Here is a 25,156-nt window from a genome sequence, read left to right as displayed (position 1 = left end):
TGAGAATTCCAATCAAAAGTAATTCTGCCTGAATACATGATTATCAATACAGATTTATCAGTCTAATGTCTTTCATAGTTTTGTTCAGATGATAACAATTATTATGTTGTAGTTTGTTTCTTTGCTTGCTTTTTCATGTTGGAAATGTGCATTTTACAAAGTGCAGCATAGCGTCTTTTATAAGCAGGCAAGATAATTTCGTGAGCCAAGGGTTAAGTTTATGTAATTATTACATTAAATCTTTCAAAAAAGAATTAAATATATGACACGTGATTCACCGCATTGTGTATCTATGAGGGAGGGGTGATGTAATGACGTCATACATGTGGCATTGTGGTTAGGTGTTATGCGCCTGTGCGTGTGTGTGTGTGTGTGTGTGTATGCCTGTGTGTGGTTTTTTTTTAATATCGTATGAACTTAGATGAATTGCTGAGTATATTATTTTTGGCGTCGCATGCAGTCTGAAGAAATGATTGTAGATAAACAGCTCCATTAGTCCTTTGTTGCATTTTATACTGTCAAGAGATTGCGGGGAAAAATTATTTTCTATTCCGTAATCTCTTCTCGTTTATCATCGTTATTATCTTGTTAAGTTTTTACATGAAACAAGCATCAATAACAAGTCTGGATTTTTTCCACTAGCCAATATACACAGTAAGACAAATGTATTTCCAGATTGGATCTCAGGGAGAATTATCGCAGAACGAAGTGGGAAAACAACACGAACGATTTAATATTTTTTTTTCTTCAAGAAATTCTAAACGGCTGTCAGGAGTCGATTAAAATCTAATAAAGATCGCTGAAATGTTCGAGTTCCCGATGACCTCAGAATAATGATTATGCCGTTCTTCCTTCTATACGGAGCTTACATCAGGATAGCTTCTATCAGGACGACTATACATCTTGATAATTTGATAATTACCGGCAAGCAGAAATAGGGCAGTTTGATGTACATTTTATGATATGGTATGTTTTGATTGTCAAGTGGAGGAGGGGGGGGGGGGGGTGGAGGAAGGAGTGGCAGCTAGTCTCGCGTTACACGTTGAGGGGGTAGTTTTAGGTGGGAGGGGGTTAATGGTTCGGGAGAGAGAGAGAGAGTGTGTGTGTGTGTGTGTGTATGTGTGTGATTGTCCCGGGGAAATTGATGGAGGCATGCGACCTGGTACTTGCCTATTTCAATCAAACTTGAATTGGAAGAGAAGACGCGTGATTGGACGATTAGTGTTTACTCACGTCTCGCCGGTAATCGGGTTTAAATTGTCTCCACTCTGCCTCGGCGCGAGCATCGAAGCCCGCGCTCCGGAATCCCCAGACTCGGACAATTCGACCCTCCCCCCTTCACCCTTCACCTCCGGGAACCTGTTAGATACCGTGCAGTGTATGTAGATTTTTAGAATCTGATAGGAAAAGAGTTAAGCTAAAATCTATATACGGACAAGGACAGTTAAATGGCAATGTGGAAATTCTTAATACTCCATTTTAACAATTTATTGTTTTCTCGATGACTTTCTCGTAATCAGCGTCCGGCATTTTTTTTTCGAAGTCATCCTACTCCCTGCAAGATATAATAACGAAACAAAATAAATAAATTAAAACAAAAAGATCACAGATAAAACTCCAATGACATTTAACGACCACTTGCTACAATTTTGCAATGATCGTGAAATGAAAGTAACCGGGTAATAACGTACCCTTGTTTGCCTGCCAGTGCCGTTCTTAGTTTGATAAAAACCTCACTTCCTGCAAGCAATCACGTTGTTGATGAGTCCTTCGATTTGGCAAACATTGTGTGGTGCCATGTGCACTTTGATGTGCTGTCTGGGTTAGAAGAGTTATATTTGTATCTCTTTTTTTCCCCCACCTCCTCCTCCACTATACAGTGTGATATGCGCTGAATGTTCGTGGGCCTATTTATAACATATTATGTTCTTGGTCCGTAGTACACCAATCATGTTTGGACATGGCTGGAATATTCTACAGAGAAAACTTTAAAAAGGTTACCAGCTCTCCCTCAATATCCATCCCCCCCTCTCTCTCATCCTTTTCTCTCTGCCGCCACTGAATATGCCTCAACGGATGAATGTCTTCTTGTCCTTTTGTTTTCTTTTTTCTTCTTTTTTTTTCCTGTAGAGAGAATGAGAATGTCGACAAGACCGCGGATACAGGTGAAAAAAAAAAAAAGATTTTCAGGCGCGGAAGCGGGAAAGGAGTTCCCGTGGTTTGTCCGGCTCTTGATCGGGGTTAGCCGGCAGGCAATAATATACCAGATCACCTTTGCAAAGAAAGCAGGGTATGTCAAAACTCGCAGGTGTATTCAAAATGTCAAAAAACGCACCTCTTGTAAAAACGGGATCTCAAGGGGACACTTCCTATAGCCATAAGTCAATTCGATCGAGACGAAAGAAAACTACAAAAGAACGGCTCACCTAAATCTCTTGCGTGCCTGTAAACTATTATATCTCTGCAAGACAAACGGAGATAAACTCAATAAATGAAGGGGGGGGGGTAGAGACTAAAAGAGAATATGAGAGAAAACTATAGTTGAACGAGGTCAAGCGCATCCCTCACTATAAGAATAGTCAAATATTCCATCTTTTCTTTTTGTTTATATTAATGCGGACAAAGACCAAGCCGAAGAGCCTTCGTGTTAGGAGTGCTATATAGGAAAAGTAAATTTCACGTGACTGCCAGCTTCCGTGACGTCACTGTTGCTGACGTACATTAGCCGCCGCTGGGCCCACTCACTCGAAACCGTGTCAGAAGGATCGTGATCCTCTCGAATATATGGTGCTGCAGTCGTGAACGACTTAAGGTGTACCCTGCTCAAATACACAATCGCATAATGATATTAATTCAATGCAATTCAGTTTATCTCATACTTCTCATATTAGGTCACGATGAAAATAGTATGAGATCAGCTTATTTTACTTTGTCAATTTTAACAAACAAAAGAATGCACAGTATATATAATACAAATATATATGTTAGATATAATTATATATATATATATATATATATATATATATATATATATATATATATAATATATATATATGTGTGTGTGTGTGTGTGTGTGTGTGTGATTATGTGTTTTTACATTGTTTTTTATTGCAACTGGTCAATATCAAAATTAACGTTTCGAACTGTACAAATATTACAGTATTAGAGAAGTATGACGGGACCCACATAAGAGCAAGCTTGTTCGGCTGCAAACCCTAAATAATAAGTGCTTGTGAATAAAAAAGAAAGCAACACAAAAAACAAAAACAAAAACGGAGAGCGGTAAATAATAACAATAAAATCAATCGGGGAAAGATGGACGCAATAAAAAAAGTATAACTGGACTACCAAAAATAAGGAGTTTATATACAAAGTCTGTTATATTACACATGACCTATTTTGAAACTTTATGAGCTGTACCCTTAGATATGTCGTTGCGGTGTTTCTTTGGTCATATCTTCGTTTGTTTTCTCGTATGCTCTCAACCATCCAATCCCATCATTCCGTTGTCGTATGATATTAGTCATCTGAACTACTACACTTTGAAGTCCTTGTATGTTTGTCTGTAAATTCATTTAATTCGTTTATATATGCCCATTTCCCAAGTAATTATAACAAACTCCGAATAGACACAATTACCTATTCTTTTCCTCGAAATTGAGACAAAAATGAGTTTAGATTAAGTCAAATATGACATCTAGAAATTAAGTAAATAAATCAACACAGTATATATATGACATCATATCTTTATAATCGATCATATATTTTGGAGGAATATTGAATTAGGATGTGAAGGAGGGCAATCATTTACGAACAGTGTGAATGCGTTTCATATGGTTTACAATGATAGTCTTTTTCTTCAATGTCACATAGGTTGTGTTGCGATTTAACCCTCTGTGCACCACATTACATGGCATGTGGATGAAATTTGTACATAATACTCACTGGTAATAAAAAGGGTTAACGGGCTCTACATTGCCACTAGTCATTTGCCACACCCGCATCTATACAACAGAGTTCAGTCTTTCCAAGGAGATAGTGGAGGCGAGCTCGCCTACAGTACCTCTTTGGTGTTTCCAAGGTTACCGTTACTGCGCACACATGCCATATCCAACCACAACAGCATTCCGCTTTTAAAAGACCCTTTCTGTAGCGTATTAAAATTCACAGACGTTTCTTTTCCTATCCAGCCTGTAGGAAAAAAGACGGTATGTCCTTGAAAGCAGAAAGCTGCGCGTCCAAACTATTGGGGATATTTTGATTAGGCCAAGGTCAAGTGCGATATACGAATTGGCATCGATAGTTCTACATCAATTTGCCTTTTTGACCTTGGCGGGATTACGGGATGAGAAGCGAAGAAACCGGAAAGTTACTCAAGAGGGGGAAGACAATGAGGACAAGGATAATACACAGCATGAAGGGAAGGAGAGAAGGAAGACTGAATGATGATGGGGAGGAAGGAGGATGGACATTTAAGCGATGTTACCATGGTTACTGGAAGGAGGAGGAAGAGGAGGAGGACGTGGAGGAGGAAAGGGCGCCTTTAAGATTTCAGCTGCGATGGAATGAAATATATCCAATAAAGGTGACTTGTCTGACGGTCGTTGAACAGCGAATTCGAGAGAGAGCTGTAAATAGATCGCAGACGACACTCCAGCTCGGAATACTGAAACACATGCTAAAAACAGGATTAGTACGTGAAGCCAAGATTGATGCTAATCACTTCGAACAGTGCGGATGAGAGCCGGGTGTGTCCTCCATGGCCAACTGTCGAGGAGAGATGGATCGTAATCCGGGCTGCACTCGTTACGACACACCGGATTCATTTCTACAGGTGCAAGGGTTGAAACTGGCGGGTGCAATCAGGACTGACGCGCATTTCAGATGAGAATCGATGTCTGTGATTTTTCGATACAATTACACTACATGATACTAGTATGCACATACAAAATGATTTTGCATGGTACGTTATGCTTACACACACGCTTATGTCAATAGTTAATCTGCATGCATTGTGAGAGAACATGCGGTTGCGTGAGACCGCATGGGCCAACGTGTGGATATAACATTTTCTCGTTGTCACTGTTTGCAACAATTCTTTCTTTTTTGTCGGGTTTCAAGTCGCTTTCAGCGCATATGATTCCAAGCAATGAATATAATGTTCACCCCCCCCCCCCGCATAACATCATCGTTTGAAAACATTTCCAAATAACTTAAGATCACTTTTCGTTTACAAATAAATGTTACAATGATTGTCAGTGCGAATATTTGCAAACACTTGGTTAAACATGTATCTATAATGTAAACGGGTAAAATAAAAAGAATCACATGAATTGAAAAGTAATTGCATTTATTCATTTTGTTGTAGGGCTTCGGCATTGACACTAATGGAGTTCGGTGAAATAGAGAATAATAGTAAAGAAATATAATACAGTGGCAACATATTCGCACCAAACCATCCCCCTTTGAAGTTCAAAGCTTGATTGTATCCACAGTCGTTGCTTGCTTGGCAATACCATTAATGAAAAAAAAGAGTTATATGGACTCACTTTGTTCGGCTGGCAGATTATTTGTGGCAAGCATTATTTCCAGAATTCCTTGCGTCCTCTTTCAGATAATAGCGAGCTTTAGATCTGCGACGCGAACGCTAAGACGACCCAGCCTCCCGGCTTGGACAATGGAAACAGCTCTCTCGCGCGTGTGTAGAACGCCATTTTTTTTTTCTGCTTAAGGCCGTGTCACACCAGCCTTGCGTGCGACTTGCAAAGAACAATTTTGACTACCCGGAGGTCCCCGTAGATATCCGCACATGACAGTACCTAGCATGTATCTCAAAAGTAGTCGCCCGGAGGTGCGCATGCATATTTTTTTACCCGCAACCGTGTTTAGGCCCTGTCACACCTTTCCGGGCAAGCTACTCGGGCTTGTTACGTGTAGGGATTTTCTAGCATACCGGACATTCCTGAGGGCGGAAAAGGATTTGTGCGAGTCAGCGCATGTGTCTTACTTGCTGGACGCGTTATACTTGCGAGTATACACTGTAAAAACATCGATGTTAGATTTAACACCACGGGTGTTAAATCTAACACCGATCAAACTTCAATAAAGGACCACACCCACAGGTGTTAAAAATGCACTGTGATGGTGTTGAAAAGTGTTCACCTGACACTTCGTGGTGTTAATTTGACACTGTACCTGGTGTTATTTTGACACTGTACACTGTGTTAATTCAAAAATGACACCACATGGTGTTGATTTGATATTTGCTGGTGTTAATATCAATGGTTTAACACCCGTCCAGCATCAATAAGGGACCACACCAGCTGGTGTTACTTTGGTGTAAATTTATTTTCAAATTTAAAAAAAAATCTAGTATTTTAATGTAAAATTCTTGATCGTCTTGTTTAAACTAAAAATCAAGAAGAAGTGCAGTTACTAAGAAACTCTTCAAAAAACAGTATAAAATTTGGAAATGACACCCGTAGGTGTTAATTTAACACCATAAATGAGCACCGAAAATTTAACACCAGCTCGGTGTTCACTATTTAACACCGGACTTTTTGCAGTGTACCGTGGGACCTTTGTACCAGTCGCGTGGGGGCTGACATCTTAGTGAAGGAATTCCTCTAATGGAATGGCTGAAATCTCACAGAATTTCATTATCTTGGCTGCATACGGGACTGCGAAGTACCTGCGTGGGAATTGCCTGGGAAGTACTGCCGCTAAGGGTCTCCTACTGGCGTTCTGCGTGGACCTCTACGGGCATTCCCGCGACTCATCCGGAAAAAGTTTTAGTCATGCTCAAAACTTGGCTGCGGTTAAATCGGACTTGCGTTAGCACCTCCGGGCAACTACGCGCTAGATACTGTCAGGTGCGGACCAACTGCGGAGAGCTCCTTGGAGTAAATTTGTTTCCCCGCAAGTCAAGCCGCAGAAGTTCCCCTCCGGTATGACAAGGCATGAATGAAAATTGCAAACATTCTTGTTCGCCCGCTGAAAATCTTCTACGTGCTGGAGTATACCTCCTCGCCACAAGCCCGCGTTATGGTGTGACACGGCCTTTAATTAGCGTCGTCTTAGCGTTCGCCTCGCAGATCTAAAGCTCGCTAATCTCAAAGCGACAGACGCCAATATTGAAAAACAAGGAAGTAGATGTGCAGCACATCACTGTTCCAATGTAGTCATCTTATATCATCGAGGGTAAAGAGACGATAGGTTTGGATTAGGATTCTGGAAATCCTCGAATAAGGCCAAGTGGAAGAGACCGAGGTGATGTGATGCCTTTTTGTGTCAAACAGACCATCTCCTTTCCTAGTGAGAAATCGCGGACGTCTGCCCACTACCGCATGAACAATCGCTCTTCAGAATCATATAAAGGGTGGTCGTCTAGTGACTCACATCTATTCTTTTCGTGTCAAGATTTGTGACAACTTCTTCACGTTTCACCTTTTCTCTCTGTGTCCTTCCATGCAGCTGGAGCCTACCCAAAAGTTTGAATATCACTTTGTAAGGATATTCATGCTTTTGTCAGTAGATATTACATGACATTGTATTGACTGTTTATGCTCACTCCCTGGGTGGTATACTTATTTTATAATTGAAAACCACACATGAGATATACAGTGCACGCGTACAGTACCGTCAAACATACAACATTTCGGCAAATTATGCACGCCCATTCGTATATATGGATATATCAAAGTTGTGTTGTGATATTGTCAGACGGAAAATTGTTCTCGCACCACTTTCTATGTGGAAAATGCGATATAAATTCTCTCAGCAGTTGCACTTTTGGGAAGTATTTTACTATCATATTCAACCACTTTTTTTTATATGATCGCATAACTTTGGACACAATATGAGATACAATGGTAGCGTGAAATTCTCCAAACCGGAAACAATGTTGAACCGATTGTAAACATAATGAGTCATGAGTCAAAATACAGACCAAGCAACAAACAGACGTAAATGCGCCAAATCGTTTAGACATCCACTGCTTATATGATATCTTTGGCCCGAGTTCGAATCCTGTAAGGTGCCTTTACGTGCCCTTAGATGATATGTTTGTGTACCCCCCCCCCCCCCCCCCCACGTACTGATAATGTTAGGGCTCCTTAATAGAGCAGCGGCAATACTGAAACGTTACCATGCATGGATAAAGAAGGCCATATAAATTTATATTATTAGTAGTATTGTAGAATTATTTCAAATAAAGTTATCTTTGGAAAACGCACAATTTTCCCTCTTTTCGCCTTGGATGTTGCTTGAAACTGCATTCGTTTTTTTTTTTCAACCCAAAGTTTGCATTTGAATCAAGATAGTTTTGCGGGGTCTTTTTTGTTAGTTCATCAGAAGTGGGTAACACCGTAAAAGAAGAACTTGTCCTTTGACATTTTTCTTTGTTGCACTTGTGCACTGATAATTTATGACTCCAGAGACCTCTGAGAATATCGATGGACGAGAGGGTGCCACTGGAATTTCATGAAAAATGTGAAAGAGATGATGACTGGTATTTCTTTTAGTGAATTGGAAGACTTGGTGAAATATTAAGCGGCAAACCGATGGAGCATATCGAGCGCGTGAGAATATTCAATGAACGGGGAAAATTTCAGTGACTCGCTCACATTGGCATTTCGCTCACTCATATGTGCCCCTGTTGGGAGGAAATGAAGAAAAGAGGTCTAGAATCGGAACTTACCAAACTCCCTTGTAAAAATGCCGCGACCAATTCCAGATTATCATTTTCCAGAAGTAATTCAACGCTCGCAAGGACCGCTTAGCCACGAAGTCGTTGGTAACTGCGTTCACGTGAACCCTTTGCTTGAATCCGAGTCCCAAGAAGTCTTGGAGCGTCGATGAAAAACTTTTAGTTAGCTAACTGTGAGTTTACGTTCACACTGCTCCTTAACTTCAAGTTATATGGAGCCTTAAGTAGCCAGCATTATCAAAGTTAGCTAACACAAGCAATACGAACTTAAAGTTAGGATACCTCCATTTGAACCCTGTATGGGAGTGTAATTCATGTACAGACACAAGCATGCATGCTTATGTGTGGTATACCATGACAAGAGTTAAAAGGTAGTGCTTCCATACAGCAGTTTTGCATTATCTACATTTCATAATAATTCAGTAAACTTTGTCACACTTCACGGATTTATTTATCCATTTACCTTATATTTTTCCCCCAATCATTTAGAAAATATTTCCAAAAAAATATTGAAGCATTTTGAAACATTTGTCACTGCTTGAAGAATGCAGGTGACAGCACGGAACGGCTTGGCTCGATTTCACAGTCCTTCTATATACTAGTACATAGTTTAAACAAAGGTTTCAAACAATACAGATTCGTGGTCAAACTGATGACATGATTTTCCCCATACCGAATACCCTTATTGATGCGGGCTTTTCTTTTTCCTCATGGAATACTCTGTTTGCCTCATTTTTCCGGCCCTGGCGATTCAGAATTGGATTATAATATGAATTTTTGACTCAAGAAAACAGCAATACGAACTTTTCCAGTTCATCATGAATACGTTCGTCTTGAGTAACTTGAATATGGAGAAAAGGGAAAAAATATTGCCTATGCCAGTCAGGGAATTTCATTTGGCTAGCCTCGATTGCGAGATTCTAGGTCATTAAAGGTCGCGCTGAGTCCATTGTTGGCAGGATGAGGGCAGACACGGGGTCCACTGCACCGGGCTAACCCCTCGGCATTGCATCGATGGTCCTACGTTAGAAAGCCGCTGGACATTGCAGCATTTTTCATGACACGAGGTCATTCTGTCTTGACTTCGGGGTCATGCGCCGGAGTCGCCAATTTCTCGGAGACGAAGCAATCTAATCATAATAGAAGTGATAGACGCGAGCGCGCGCGCACACACGCACACACACACTTTTTTGTTTTATGATATTCTTTATTTGAATTTCATTCAAAATCAGGTCCATGTTAACAACGAAATTAATATGAACAAAAATAAGCAGCTGCACAGAGTATTCTTCTCTCTTGTGCTGCTAAAACAGGTTAATCATTTTTTTTCCAACATACATCCGAATATATTTTGGGTGTTGTTTTTTTTTCATAAATGCGCACATATGAACACACGGACACACTCGCAGCGACCATAATTTCTCATTCTTATACAATACATGCCTTAACTTCGTTCTTTTTTTTTCATACTCGAAAATGATGCATTTTCCTCGTTCTGATTCTACCTTGATTTCTGGTTTACAGTGATCTGGCGCTGTATGTCAATATTTCATACTTACGTAATACATAAACCGTAAACAATGAGGCACATGTAAACACACACACACACACACACACACACACACACACACACACACACACACACACATACGCACACACACACGCGCGCGCACACACACACACGCACAAACGAATACGTCACCTAATTGCCGAACTGCCATTTTCGACGCAAATCATATAGATGCGGGGGTGATAGCAAAACCAAGGATAAATACCACATATAGCTCTTCTTAAGATATTGCCACATTCACAGCGTTTCTTTTATATTTCCCTTGTTGTCTATATTGTGACGTGTAATAGCCAGAAAGGTGATTACATTAAATACGTGTGCAGTCAATTCATATGTACTCGTAAATTCCGTTATTATGAAGAAGGATTAATTTTTCAGATTTGATATAATATCAATATGAATTTCTTTCTAACTTTTACGTCTTTTCATGACATTCTATTTCAGAGGGGAATGCCATCCCCAAAGAATTCTACAAGCTATAAAGTGCAGAATTCCGAATCCTGATATTTATACTTAATGAAGTATTACATCATCAAGCAAGAGTGCCTTTACATGCAAAATCTATTCGAACGTGATATGACATGTATGGTAAATGAAGAGCTTGTTCCAAAAGGCGCTAAATCCATTGAAAAATGATGGATTTAGCCCCTTTTGGAAGCAAGCTCTTCATATACAAGTGTATATATATATATATATATATATATATATATATGTATATATGTATATATACATATATATATATATATAGAGAGAGAGAGAGAGAGAAAGAGAGAGAGATTGAGATTATACATATTTTTTTTCTTTTTCTTCTTCTACTGCTACTACTACTACTTTGGATACACTCAACGTTTAGGTTCATACATATGTTTCTTTCCCGTATCTATCCATCTTTGTTTGTTTGTGTTTTATTGATGTTATGTCATGAATCAATATCCAACTCTTATCTCTTCCGATCGGATAGCTGATCCGAAGACCGCTCTCATCTCTTTTCTAGAAACACAAATCGCCAGCAGAATATCTATTTAAAAAAAGTCGATGACAGGTTGTTGTTGTTGTTTTTGTTTGTTTGTTTGTTGGTTTTTTTTTTTTTACCAGAACGTGGTTGTGATTTCTTTCTTGCCCAAGCAGTGTTCAAATTCTCTCTCTCTCTCTCTCTCTCTCTCTCTCTCTCTGTCCCTCTCTCTTTGGGAGATATATATGATCGTTCACAAAAAAGGTATATGACTGATCGATCATAAGCTTTCGGAGAAGTGTGGGGTTATGTTTTCTTCTTCTTAATCTTTTTCTTTTTCTTTTTCTTCTTCAACTACTTCTACTACTACTTAGGATAAACTTAACGTTAAGATTCATACACCAGGGGAAGCATTTCCTGTTGTTGTTGTTTTCTGTAGCCTCGGGTGACAATTTGTCATCGGGGTAACTTGTCATATACCTAACTTGATCAAAGCGAAACTCCAGGAATACGCTGACCAAACGTCGTAACAAATCCCGTATGGTAGCTTTAAAACAGAAAGAAAATATGATTGATTGAATGGTGTTATAATCTATTGTAAATTTCAAAACATAATATGTCCAACAGGTACACACAAATTGATGATAACACTGCCATGACTGCATAGCACCCTTTCGCAGCCGGAGGCTGAATTGCAAGTGTTACTGTACACTGATCAATAACATAAATCACTAGGAGAATATGATTCATTGAAAATCATTAAAAAAAAAAGAAAGGGTAGCCATTGGCGCCATGTGTTATAATAAACAAAAACAACAAAGTAAGGTACTGTCATCAATACCACATCGAAATAGCAAATGTACAGTTTTCAAGATTGTAGATAAATCTCATGCAAGTCTCTGATGAGTTCAAAACAAAAGATGATTTGCATTATAATAGCCAAGAAAGGGTTCATCGGACATGCCAGTGTGATATCTATGTCCACTGTTTACAGGTGAGACTCGTTACGCGATACACTGTAGATAATTCTGGTAAAGTCCCTTTCGCTAGATAGTTTAGAATTTCCCTTAGTACTAGAGCGAGCTGGAAGGTTGTTATTTTTTTTTTCCTCTCCAAATAGAAACTGATTTGTAACCAGCCATTAAAAAAAAGTTTAAGTAGTTCATGCTAAACAGCACCATTAATACAACATGAAATATCATTTTACAAAGTTTGATTTTATTGGAGCCACTCTGTCTCTTAGCAAAAAGTTTGACATTATGCTTTTCAAGATCTGTTAATTTTTCTTTAACTCTTTCAGGACCACCAAATAAAACGGTATTGACATTGTACATGAACGTCTCACCAGCGGGACTACAAGAGTTAAAACGCCAGGCGGAGGGAAGAATTTTCCCCTCTTGGTCCTCTTTGTCATACAAAGCGTTTCGAAAAATTCTTGTCGATTACATCTCCATGGTATCTATCACCATGTCGAGAGAAAGAAAATGTTTACAAAATCTGATTTGTAGAAAAGGTAGTGTATCAATTTACTATGTGTATTCGACTTTATTTCACTTCGATTTGATTTGAATGAGGAAAGGAGCGCATGAATTCTCAACAATCATGATGTCTATTTGTATTATTCACCTCTTTTTAGATAAATATTCACACACATTAATTTCATAGATGCTCATACATGCATGCAAATGGCCAACAAAATGCTTGTAGGACAGTGAACGTGGTATGACCTTTGCAAAATAATCAAGGTTGATGTCATTCCAGCCCGAGCGATCGCCTCCATTAAAAGCTGTTGTGCGGCTCATGAAAAGCATGGCAGAAAACGTTGCTATAACGTCATCATGCTAACATTATCTCCCCTTCCCTCTTCTATCGGAATTAAAAAAAAAAAACACACACATAAAATTACATTTTAGAAGGGAGTTAGTTTTATAGAGTGTCACATTGCATCGGTCTCTCAGAAGTCCCCATAGAGTTGCCTCGAGCGATGAACGTTGAAGAGGCTCGGTGCCCTTTCGCCAACGAGGAAACATTGTGGAAAATGAGGTAATTAACGTGGCATAAACTTTGCAAACAGGATACTTGCGATTATAAAAGACTCTTCATTATTTTCTTTTCAGTAAAGCAGACAAAGAAACATTGGACTTAAGTGAAATGATATAGATAAAAGCAGCTGCCACCAAGAAGTTATTCTCCCCCCGTGGTCATTTACATAATGACAGTACAATAAGCATTATTCAAAGCTACGCCAATAAGCCAGTTCGGGGTTCCGCTTTGCGCATGAGCAGAAAATGTCATTTGAATCAACAGGACATGATGTTGTTGTTTTTTTCAGTTCACTGAGAAAATCACCCGTGATGCAATGATTATTCGAGTAATCCTTAAACGGTGCTTGCCAGCACGTCCAGCTGACAGCAAAAGTGGGATTTGGCAATGTCGATATTAGAAAACTTTACTTGATGGATTAAACGCGAAATAATGAAACGGAAACTTTTCCAAGTGTTATTATTGATGGACCACACTGGCCACCTGGTCTGCGCAAGTTCATTCTTTGCTTGAACATGACTGATGCATTCAATAAATAAATTGTTACGTTGGGCAAGTTTATGTATTTTGTCGCTTTGAAAACGGGAAAAGTGCTCAACCAACTGAGAAAAAAAAAAGAAAGGTCAATCGTACCCACGAGCATTTGAAATATCTCCTAACTGGCTTGTATCTTAACACTGTGCCCTCGACTAGGAGAGCTCTCAGCTTTATATACCGGTAAATGCAGCCATGAAACCGTTTGTGAAAATCGACATTTCATTACAGTCGTATAATGGTCTTCCGATTCTATCCAAATAGTGTTATCTTCCCACGTCAAATTAATTTATTTTTATCATTATTATCATTATCATTATCATTGTTATTATCATTATTATTATTATTATTACTATACATACTACTATTATCATTATTGTTGTTCTTGTTCTTGTCTTTATTATTATTATTATCATTATTATTATTATTATCTCTATTATCATCATTATCATCATCATCGTCGTCGTCATCACTATTATTGACACATTTTGGGGCATATCCTATCTTCGAAATTCTGAGTGTTAATCGCAATGTGCATCGCTCCTGACACATTCATTACCAGTCCACGCCGTGCTTCAGGAGGAAAAAAAAAGTGTTTGATGTGTAGCGTTAGGTGCTCCTATAATGTTCCAGATGTTGGTGTTTTCGCCCGAGAGAATACCGCCTCTTGGTGTTGTCTCCACAATAATGCCAGAGTATCCATTTCTTGCGGGGACCATGCCTAACGACGTGTCCACAGAACACAACTGTAGCATCAATCTGCCCAGTCACGTGACGCCAACAAGACCCATACCCTGTCTCACGAAAACCTCATGTCTTAAAGTGATGGGTATAGTATTGGTTGAGGTGAGAATTTAGCTTTTACCTTTTTTCAAGTTTTGCAAGAAACCACTCTATGGAATGTTAAAAAGTATATCACATAAGAGACATTCAAAGTTTATTTGATGAAAATCTGTTTTGAAATGGCTGAGATACAAAAAAAAAATTAAGTAAAACAAAATCATCCTAATAAAAGATGAATCCCACCTATCATTAGGATCACTCAATTTTTATCAAAAAAAAATTGAATTCCTCTTAGAATTATACGTTCTTTCATATTTCCAAAGAGGAATCTCATTATGTTAAAAAAATATCAAAAGACGTTCGAAACCTCAAGCCCCATCTCAGCAGAAACTCTACCATCCCTTTAACATAAGTACCGTACAACGGATGCCGCAGTAAACGCACTTGGCATAATCCGAACGGTCCCTTGGCACTAAACCGCGTTGCGTGGATACAAGCAAATGCTCAAAAGGTTAGATCTCAAAAAAAAAAAAAAAAATCTTATCTCTGCGCATTCCTTTATGAATTCCTTACTTATTTTCATTCGCCAACGTCAGGTGTCGCAAACAAATCACGTTTTATGGCCATCACGTCCCGAGAGATACGAGATGACAGACATCGTTATTCGGCACGCGGAAAAATGATCGGCGTAATGACTAAGATTATAACTGCAGCTCTATGCACCATTGCAGGATTGGTCTGCTAATCGCTACCATCGAGAGATAATCGATAGATTACTATCGCACCCTAGCAATTGAAATGCAAGCACGCCCTCTACATTCACAATTTCACGCATATCACGTCACACTTGTCATTTCGAGAAAAAAAATCCACTTTGCTCTTTGCAGCTTATAGCAATGGATCGATTATGATAGCTACAATCATGTGGATTTCATCTAACCAAGGTAACCTTATTGACGGTGGCACTATTCATTCATAGGGGCCCTCGCATTGTATGTGTACCCTAGTTGTTGCAAGGTGTATGCACGAGAGGTAGGGCCTACATTTTCTTAAATCTGAGCAGACACAAGAGCCCACAGAGAAACGAAAGGGACATCAAAACAAAAGACGTAACTCGCAAAGTCAGAGTTACGATTCTCATCACATACAGCCAGCCAGATTTTCTCTTGCGTCCCGATCTCCAAATGTGCTGCGGCCAGTTACGATTTTAAAATTCTTCTGCACTTGAAGGTTTGTCATAATCCAAACTTTGTTCACTTCTCATTCGCACAGTCTGTCAGACGAAAGCCCCGATGACGTGTAGGCGTTGTTGTCTTGTGTTGTGTTGTTTTGTTTGTTTGTTCCATCTTCCATCTCAGGAGATGACTGGATAGCCCATATGCAGCTGCACTTGTAGCTGGTCTGCCATGGGATCCAGTACTGTTGGATTTGAGGCTGTAGTTGTACCTTAGAAAGTTTCGTATATAAACTAATTGATGTAATTTACTCTGTTTTCCCCCAGGGAATGAAAACCTTACAACCAGTTAATCCCTTCGAATAATTCTACCCGACAAATTATTTTCCTCTTTCGATTTTTTTTTCGAGGTGGCTTTAATGGAGTGATCTTTGTCGGGCAGTTTTAAGCGGTCACATTAGAGTGGTATGGTAGGTAAATGAGACGGAGAATGCGTCAGTCGTGAGACCAGCTCCCCCGCACCCCTGTGCCCCCGCATATAATTTTCACCCCTCCCCTGCACCCCAACTCTCCCTCTTCAGTAAGACGCCATCTCAGCTGCGTACGCTTCGAAAGTAAAATATTTTATTATCACATTGCCGGACAGGTGTGAAATGGCTACAAGAGGGTCGTATTTAGGGAGCTCTACAAAAACATAATCATGTACACTGGATTGGTTATGGGATCATAAGTGCATAATGGGTTTGCGAGACAGCTGAGTACCCTTCGAAAGTAACAGATCTTTTTGCCGGACAATAAGTGTGAAATGGCTATATAAGAGGTCGTATATAGGGATCTCTACAAATATTATCATGCACACTGGATTGATCATGAGATCATGAGTGTATAATGGGTTTGTGAGACGATCCTCATGGACTTGTGTTCCGTCTTAAGACAAAATTCTATCAGCATTTACACATTCACAGACATTCTAGTAGTCATCAGGACCACTGGTTCGTGATTGACACAATCCGTCTTGATGACAATACAGAACAGGGGAATGAAGCGGAGGGGGGGGGGGGGGGGGGAGGGGGAGGGGGAGGGAGCATTCTCCTATCTCACGCGGGAGCTTTTGCTTTTTTGAGAATCACAACTCAATAATGTGGTGCACAATTTGAGTGGAATATTTTGAATCAAGCACTGAAAACGATAGAATGGTGTTTTTTTTTCATTAAACAACGCTAAATTCCGTTATTGTTTAAAATAAAAACTCCCTCACGTGGGAGATTTTGCATTTTCAGAATCGCAGCTCAATAATCTGGTGCACACTTTGAGTGGAATATTTGGAATATCTTAGATCAAGCAAGTAAGACGATACAATGGTATCTTTTAAATTAAAAACCCTAGAATTCTGTTATTGTTTAAAGTTATTTGAAAATATGTAAATAAGGTGACTAGATTATTCAATTTTTACGTGGTTTTCTTACTAATCAAATTGTTTTAAAATCTAACGAAATTATCCGCGCATAAAGAGTCTATCCGTTTGAGGAAAAAAAAATCAACAGCAACAACGAGGATGCTAAAAACCAATATTGCAACAAGCGAATTAAAGTAAAATAAAACAAAACAAAACAACCCAGAAACAGTCCCGATCTGTCAAAGTGGCCATGGAAGATATGTCTTTACTTTGTCCTAAAGCAGGCAAGAGGGAAAAGAGCGAGTATTGATAAATGCTAACTGCGCTAATATTGGGGAAAGTCGATCCAGCCATAAACAATAAGTAAAAACATAAAGGAGAAAACTAAGTGAAATCGGCAATCCCTCTGAGATAACTGTCTGATTTTATTTCATTGGAAGGAGTTGACGTTTGACTTCCCAAAGAGCTATTCTACAATGTTAGCAGACGAAATGCGTCCAGTAAGCTCTTAAAACAACATCCATGCGCTTAAGATATAGAGGGAACACGGGTGAAAATGATGATCGATGTCATTTGATTCTTTCCCCGCGTATTATGCTGAAGTATTGATTTATCGTTTTTGTTGAAGGGACAAAGTCTCCAATATGATTAGCCTTGTGTGTCAAATGAGATATCTTTCTGTCTGATACACGAGAATTTGGACGCCACGGCTTTGTTTTGTCTTGTTTCGTTTTATATTGTTTTGATTGTTTTTGGCCTACAGGTCTATCAGCCCAGTCCGGTCAAAGGTTACGCGGCAACACGAAATCTGCTCCTTCTCCTGGTGGCAGGTCCTGATTGTCTAGAAGGCGAATTTCTGCAACAGAGTAAATTACCCATCGCAGCTACCGACAATTTCCTCGGACGACCTTGACTCCTTGTAGTGAAGGGCGATACAGCAAGGTAAAACGAAACGAAACAAAACAAAATAAAATTTCTCTTTCAGGAACAGAGGTTTTGGCTGTGATTGGTGCCACTGGCATTCGGGTTAGGAAAAGCTCAACACCAGCTCTCGCTGTTTATTTTGAGCTCCAACACCAGTGTGGCAAATTTGGTCGTACTTGGATTTCCCTTGGTATTGTGGGAAGCGAAAGTGAATCACGGGTTGTGTTTTGCTTTTCTTTGTCCTTCTCAATATCCTTGCCGGGTTGCTTTTAATCAGTGTCAGCTGTATTTCTTTCTTTCTTTAATCTGGACGCTTTTATTTTGCATCACCGTCCATATTTTGGGAGCTGCAACTTACTTTGTTCAACATTGTTCTCGAGTGTTCCGCACAGACCTTCCTGATATCTAAGGGTCTTCAAGTGACTGTGGTCTGCCCATTCACTTTGAGCTTTTTAATCGCTGAAATAAATCATCGATTATAACAAAAAATAACCCTCTACAAACGACACTTTTCCACTCAAAACAACATGCAAACAAGAATCTTAGATATAGTTTTGAAAACACAACAAAACATCAGTCACAAACCGAAAAGATGACGAAAGATGTGCACCAATTATTTCGATTTGAATATGGCATTTCTTCTTTCACAAAGCTACTAATTGTACTGAGGACCTAATGATATCTTATACAGAAGAAATTACGTAGTATACTCTCTTCCAAGTCAGCAATGCCCAACTCTGTGCGTTTATGAACATGATACGCAGTCGAGGCAGTTCATGTGGACAAGAATGATCAATGCAGAACGAAAGGATGTGAAACGTGACTATCAACTGTCTACACGCAAGTCAGAGCCTATAATATATTTAACAGTCGCCGGGCCATCGCTTTCTCTAACCCGTGACAAACATTACGACCATGATTAGCATCGAAGGTTTAAATGCCGTCAAACATTGGTTCTTGCATAAACATGTGCCGAGTCACATGTCCTGACACTGGTCACATTATTACGGATGGCAAAACTACATGACTGTCAGCGCAAACGAGATAACAAGACAGAAGTTTTGAAACTTTTGTTTTCGATTAATAATTGATGCGACATTCAGTCTGTGCGTTTGAAGTAATGTGTTCATTTCTTCTTTGTGCCATGATGAAAAGTGATTCAATGTTTCAAAGATCATCCGCCACGTCGTTACTCATTACACCGCTGGCGGTACTTGTTACGAAGAAGGGTTATCGTAAATTTGACGGCGAGATACATGTGAATCTCATTCGCGTAACTTCATTCTTAAAATATACGGTTGACGCGTGAGCTTATCTAGCTTTCACCCTGTGACGGTCTTGTGCTCGCTGACGGCTTCAGCCGCCACGTAGACCGTGATGGAGATGAGATTTCGCACGGTAGAACTGTCAACCGTCACATTAAAGATACAAAAAGGCAATATCAGCCACTCAATTTAGGTGCTTGAGCAGTGGCTCATGAAACATGAAAAACGTATTACAACAATATGTACGTAACATCCTGTTCTGATGAAGAATTCATGTCTCGGCTGGATAAATCGCGAAGGCGCTTTTTATACACGACAGTCGCGAGATAGAAGCAGATAAAAAAAAAATGGCTGAGGGGTTGAGAAGAAATGAAAGGAGTGACAAACAACATACATGGAAAAAGATATGCAATTCAGAATAGACGCTGACACGACAAAAAAGACTCACGGACACATTTAAGATGACACTTTGATGCGTGCATAGCGCGGGAGGATGTCATCGCGACATTTACACAGTCACACTCTCCAAAATGCCGTTTTCTTAAAGTCGTGGAGGAGGGAGACGAGCTATCGCAATTTCAATTTTCCTCTTTTCGATATCCTCACAGCCTAAGGGAGACTTCGTGGTTCTTCTCCTTGCGATATGAAATTTAAAAAAAAGCCGCAACACAGAGATGTGATTTCAATAATGGGTTTGGCTGACTCGGAAAAATATGTTTTGATTTTTTTTTTCCTCTGATTGTTGGCGCTTGTGTGAATTGTACATGCAGAGAAAATGACATTGATTATTACAAGGCGTGAGGTCTGTTGAATGTTATCACAGATCTGCCTTAATTTGTCTAAATAGAAAAAATGCGTCACAAATATGTCCAGTGATTTGCTTTTTTTGTGTGTGTGAATGAAAAAAAAAAACTCAGAATAGTGACTTCCCATTCTCGCTATTAACTAGCATATCTACAATCCCACTCGATCTTCTCATGTCTTCTGATTGGTTCAAATTTCACCCCGGTTCCCGCAAACAATGAGTCGAACAGTCAAAATAACAGATATTCCAGATTCTGACTCGCAAAGCGAACTTATCCCGGCTTGTCTAAGTAGACACTCTCCCTGACTTAATTCCCTGTGCGCAATTCGAAACCCCACAATACAGTGTCGAATTTATGATGATGGAGCAACGGCGTTACGACAATGCTCTGCGGAGCTCCGGTTGTTACCCTTTCGTCATGACCCGCTTTTTTTTTCTTCTTCTTCTCCAGCTTTTTCTCCCTCCGCCTTCCATCCACTCTTTTCCTTGGAAATACAAGCTTCTAGATACAAGCAAGATGGTGTTAAGGAGCTTCGAAACTCCTTAACACCATCTTGCTTGTAGGTGAGCGATCTAGTGCAGTTCTTCGTTTTACTTTTATCACAACAAGTTGGAAAGTTGGAATTGCATGAAGTTGTCCCAAGGGTCGAGAATGTTAACGCGATATAATTATGTATCTATCCTCCTATCTATCTATCCATCTATCCATCTATATATCTTTATCTACCAATCTATCTGTTTATCCATCTATCAATTTGTCTATCTATCTATATCTACAATGATCTATCTATCCATCTATTTATTTATCTACTAATCTATTTATCTATCTTTCTATCTACCAATCTATCTATAACTACAATTACCTATCTATCTATCTATCTATCTATCTCTTTCTATAGCATGAAATCCTCTTTTTTTTTTCGTTTGTAGATTGATGGTTGTCACACACTCCGCTCACGCCACGCACTTTAAGCAGAAATTTATAGAGAGTCTAGAAATATGACAAGTTTGATATCTACGGAAAGCTTAGAAGCTAGTTAACAAAACTGGGTATCTTTTAGACGATGTAACTTTACCCCCAAACTGTTTTTGAGATTGAAAAAACACCAATTTCCATGACCACGTAGCTCCGTTCGCCACGAGAAACATCGGATTTGAGCGACGTCACCAAAATGTGTATGAGCTGATTTGCCGTACGGCTATATGAGACCCGCTCTGGCAAAACCCGAAACTTCTCGGCAAATGTGATTTTGCGCTACAGCCCGAAAAAGGTCAAAAAATGATCTACCTCAGGGACCAAATTGACATTTTGGTATCACGTTGTATGGGAAATTTTCTAGTTTCTGATTGATATCAACAACATTTCGAAATACAACCTACAAAATGTGGAATTTTGAAGAGAAAAGTGGGATGTCAATCTCAAAAGTTTGCCAAAATCTTACGTCTAAAGACCAAATCGCCTTCGCTTACGGCGAAAATGACTGTTCTTTTGGCGATCGTGTCTTAGATATTCTGCGTTGAACCCTGACACATTTGGTACCTACAGAAAACTCTATATCTGCTTATTCCAAATATGGTCATGGCATGATGTCATGCTACTCACTTTCATTCATAAATTCGTCTGAAACATGCGTAAGTTTATGTAAATCGTCTCCCAGACGCGTAAACAGCCTTATTGCTTACCAAGACACGTGATAGAAATACGTGTTCACGATTGGTCAACTGCGCCGAGGACCCCCTTGTTTACAAGCAACCTACGTGTTATACTATGGGGATCGCTGCAGCAGCGGTGCATGCTTGCATGCAACACGTGTATCGTGACTGCTGCTCAGCACGGAAATGATGCAGTTTCCGCTTTGTTAGACTGTTTTTTTTAGCAAGCTGAGGTAGAAATTAGAATTTAAACCAACACCCAAGAGAAAAAGAAAGGTCACATTTATCTAACAAACCTTCATCATGCCATTTCGAAGAAGAATCAAGCTGAAATCACGGCATCAAGGAATACCTCTTCACTGCCGATTCTGCTGGTACTGTTGTGCGTACACCTGATCACGGCAATCGCGAATCTTGAGCTGATTACGGTAGGTTTTGTGCTTTTCAAACGTCGTATTTCCGTAAATTTATGGGTGTAAAAATCATTTCCAATCAATTACAGCTCTTTGACTTTAATAGTTATCATCCTTCATGAGTATGTAAGATTACCTCAGCTGTACGCAATTCCCCCACAATGATCGATTTGTTGTGTCAATAATAACAGCAAATTGTGGCTATACGAAGGAACAGCTGATCACGGCAATCGTGAATCTTGAGCTGACGATAGGTTTTGTGCTTTTAAAACTTTGTTTTTCCGTAAATTTATGGGTGTAAAAAATGATTCCAATGAACACAAACAAACAAACAAACAAACAATTTCACGACGTGAATATATAGCTTTGGCGGACGATTTATTCTAGATTGACAACAAATTACACACCAATTTCCTGAAAAGTGCACACAGTTTGCCTATAGATACGTAAATCCCACTGGGCTGCATACACATTTAGTGACGTCGCAGATTTGGCACTTTTCGTAGCCGCATCGAACTTTTTCCAGTGCTCAAATTTGGTAAAAATGAAGATTCTTACATTCAAAGCAGAGACAACTTTATTGCATGATTTATGTCAGAAATTAATCAAAATAACATTGAATGATGGAAAACAGTCAATTTATATGATATTATTTCCTATAAATTTCTTCTTTTAGCGCACAGCTTTCAGGATGGTCACATCATGCCGCGACCCTACGTCATGACTTCCCTACATTGGGTTCAGCCCTGACAGTATTTAAGTCTTTTACTCCTGTGTCAAAGACTTTAGACAGTGCACACAGTGTTACGCTTTAAGATTTTCAGTGACTCTCGGCTCTTAAGAAGAAAATGATAATAATAATAATAATAATAATAATGATAATAATAACAACAATAATAATAATAATGGAAATAATAATAATCATCATCATCATTATCATCATCATCTTCGTCATCATCATCATCGTCCTCCTCATCATCATAAGGTCTTCTTCATCCAGGACAGCCTCTTCAGTGTTGTCATTGCTCTGCCATTATTATCACCCTAGCATTGCCAGATACGCATTTATACACCTGGGTCGAGAGGGACATGAAAAAATTCTTGTTCAAGGACATAAGCACTGGTCGTGAATGGAACTCGGGTCCTCCGATTGGGGAGTCGGGAGTCGTGTCCACCTAGACCCCGTTTACAGTGCGGGGCTGGGCCAAGCCGCGGCCGAGCCCAGCAATTCTGTCCGTTTAGTTCGGTGGGCTCGGCCCGGGCTTTTAATTCAAACCTTTCAATATTTTGTTGTAGTGGCGATCTGCTTTTTAACAAAACGGCACTGAAACAAACGCAATTAAGTATAGTCTGGTTTCCAGACCCTTTGCCAACTGGATTCCGTGGCGACAAAGTCCCGTTCGGCAAAAGCCTTTGCCGAAGGAAAAATCCTTTGCAGGACAAAACCACCTTAAAATTTTGCGCGTTTACAGTGAAATGAAGGCCGGGCTCGGCCTCGGCCAAGCCCGGCCTTTTCACTCACTGTAAACGGGGTCTCAACTGTAAACGCGCAAAAGGCCAAATGCGGGGCCAAAATCGGCCGCGCATTTGGCCACGCTCTGGAGCCCGGCCTTTTCTCACTGTAAACGCAAACTGGGCCAAATGCGGTACCAAATTTAGTCTGGCTTCCAGACCCTCTGCCCGAACTATTTCGCTATTCAGGATATTAACGCCCTCAACGTCGAAAACTAGCATAGTTTAAGGTGGTTTTGTCCTGCAAAGGATTTTTCCTTCGGCAAAGACCTTTGCCGAACGACGACTTCGTCGCCGCGGAGTCCAGTTGGCAAAGGGTCTGGAAACCAGACTATACCAAATTGCGTTTGTTTACAAGCAGAGCGCCACTACGACAAAATATTGAAAGGTTTGAATTAAAAGCCCGGGACGAGCCCGGCACTGTAAACGGACAGAATTACGGGGCTCGGTCCCGCAATTGAGGCCGGGCTCGGCCTCGGCTCGGCCCGGGCCCGCACTGTAAACGGGGTCTGAGTCACAGTGTCCCCCCAAAACAAAAGCCCACGAAGGGTTAATGCAAAGTGAACTATTTAGTAGCGCTGTACTTCACGAGCAGCACCTGTTTGGGACATAGCCCTAAGCGATAGTACTTTTGGCTAAATAATAACAATTCTTGTATCGATTCGTATTAAAGCACACAACCTATGTATTTTCTGCGCTGCAAGAGATCCAGATAAGCTGAACAATAATCACCAGTTCATTGAACAGGTGTATTTTAAGTCCCAATTGGAATGCTACAGTTCGGAATTTCCTGATTGCTAATTGCAAATTATTCCGTAGTTTGGGGGCTTCGCAAGCAAAAAAAAAAAAAAAAAAAAAATGTGCAATCTCCTCGTGTAGTGGATTTTGTTATACTTTTTGATGTTGTAAAAGAAGAGTTTTTTGGAACTGTGCAGATTATGAGATAAAAGCGAAAAAGCGAGAAGGCAAAGTAACATAAGAAGAAGTGATGACTCCAAATAGTTGACATATTAGACCTTTTTGCGATTATTTCAAATAGTTAATTCATTAGGCATTTTTTCAAAATATTTTCATAAAAACACATTCGGTGAACATGGTTAACAATTTTTCTCAGGCTATAGTACAACTCAATATTCGTAGTGGTTTTAATCATCTATTTGTCAGTAGTCATGTCATAATTTTCATTATTGTTGATCAATTGATAATGCGCGAAGCACGTAGCTTTGTGAGGTATATATTGTCTAACAACGCTAGAATTCTATATGAACACACACACACACACACACACATGTTTATATACATACATGTGTGTGTGTGTGTGTGCGCGTGGGTGTGGGTGTGTATATGTGAGTTTGGACTGGGTACTAGTATTTGTTTGTTTTTGTCCTCTTGTAGAATCGTAAGAATACAAGCAGTCGTGTTGTT

General features: G+C 39.7%; 1 protein-coding gene across 1 annotated transcript in view; it reads right to left on the bottom strand.

The window, feature by feature from the left end:
• The window catches only part of LOC139732601 (galanin receptor type 2-like), a 102,134-nt gene that overhangs the window by 34,582 nt on the left and 42,396 nt on the right, over nt 1-25,156 (bottom strand). The window contains exon 2 of the mRNA XM_071643458.1: nt 19,410-19,487. Within this exon, the coding sequence (XP_071499559.1) occupies nt 19,410-19,487 (78 nt within the window). The remainder of the gene's footprint in view (nt 1-19,409; nt 19,488-25,156) is intronic.

Source organism: Diadema antillarum, unplaced genomic scaffold (assembly GCF_040938485.1).
Source record: "Diadema antillarum isolate AM-2024a unplaced genomic scaffold, OU_Dant_1.0 seq00000439_RagTag, whole genome shotgun sequence".
NCBI lineage: Eukaryota > Metazoa > Echinodermata > Echinoidea > Diadematoida > Diadematidae > Diadema > Diadema antillarum.
Note: the sequence above shows the minus strand (reverse complement) of the source record. Positions and strands in the feature narration are given on the sequence as shown.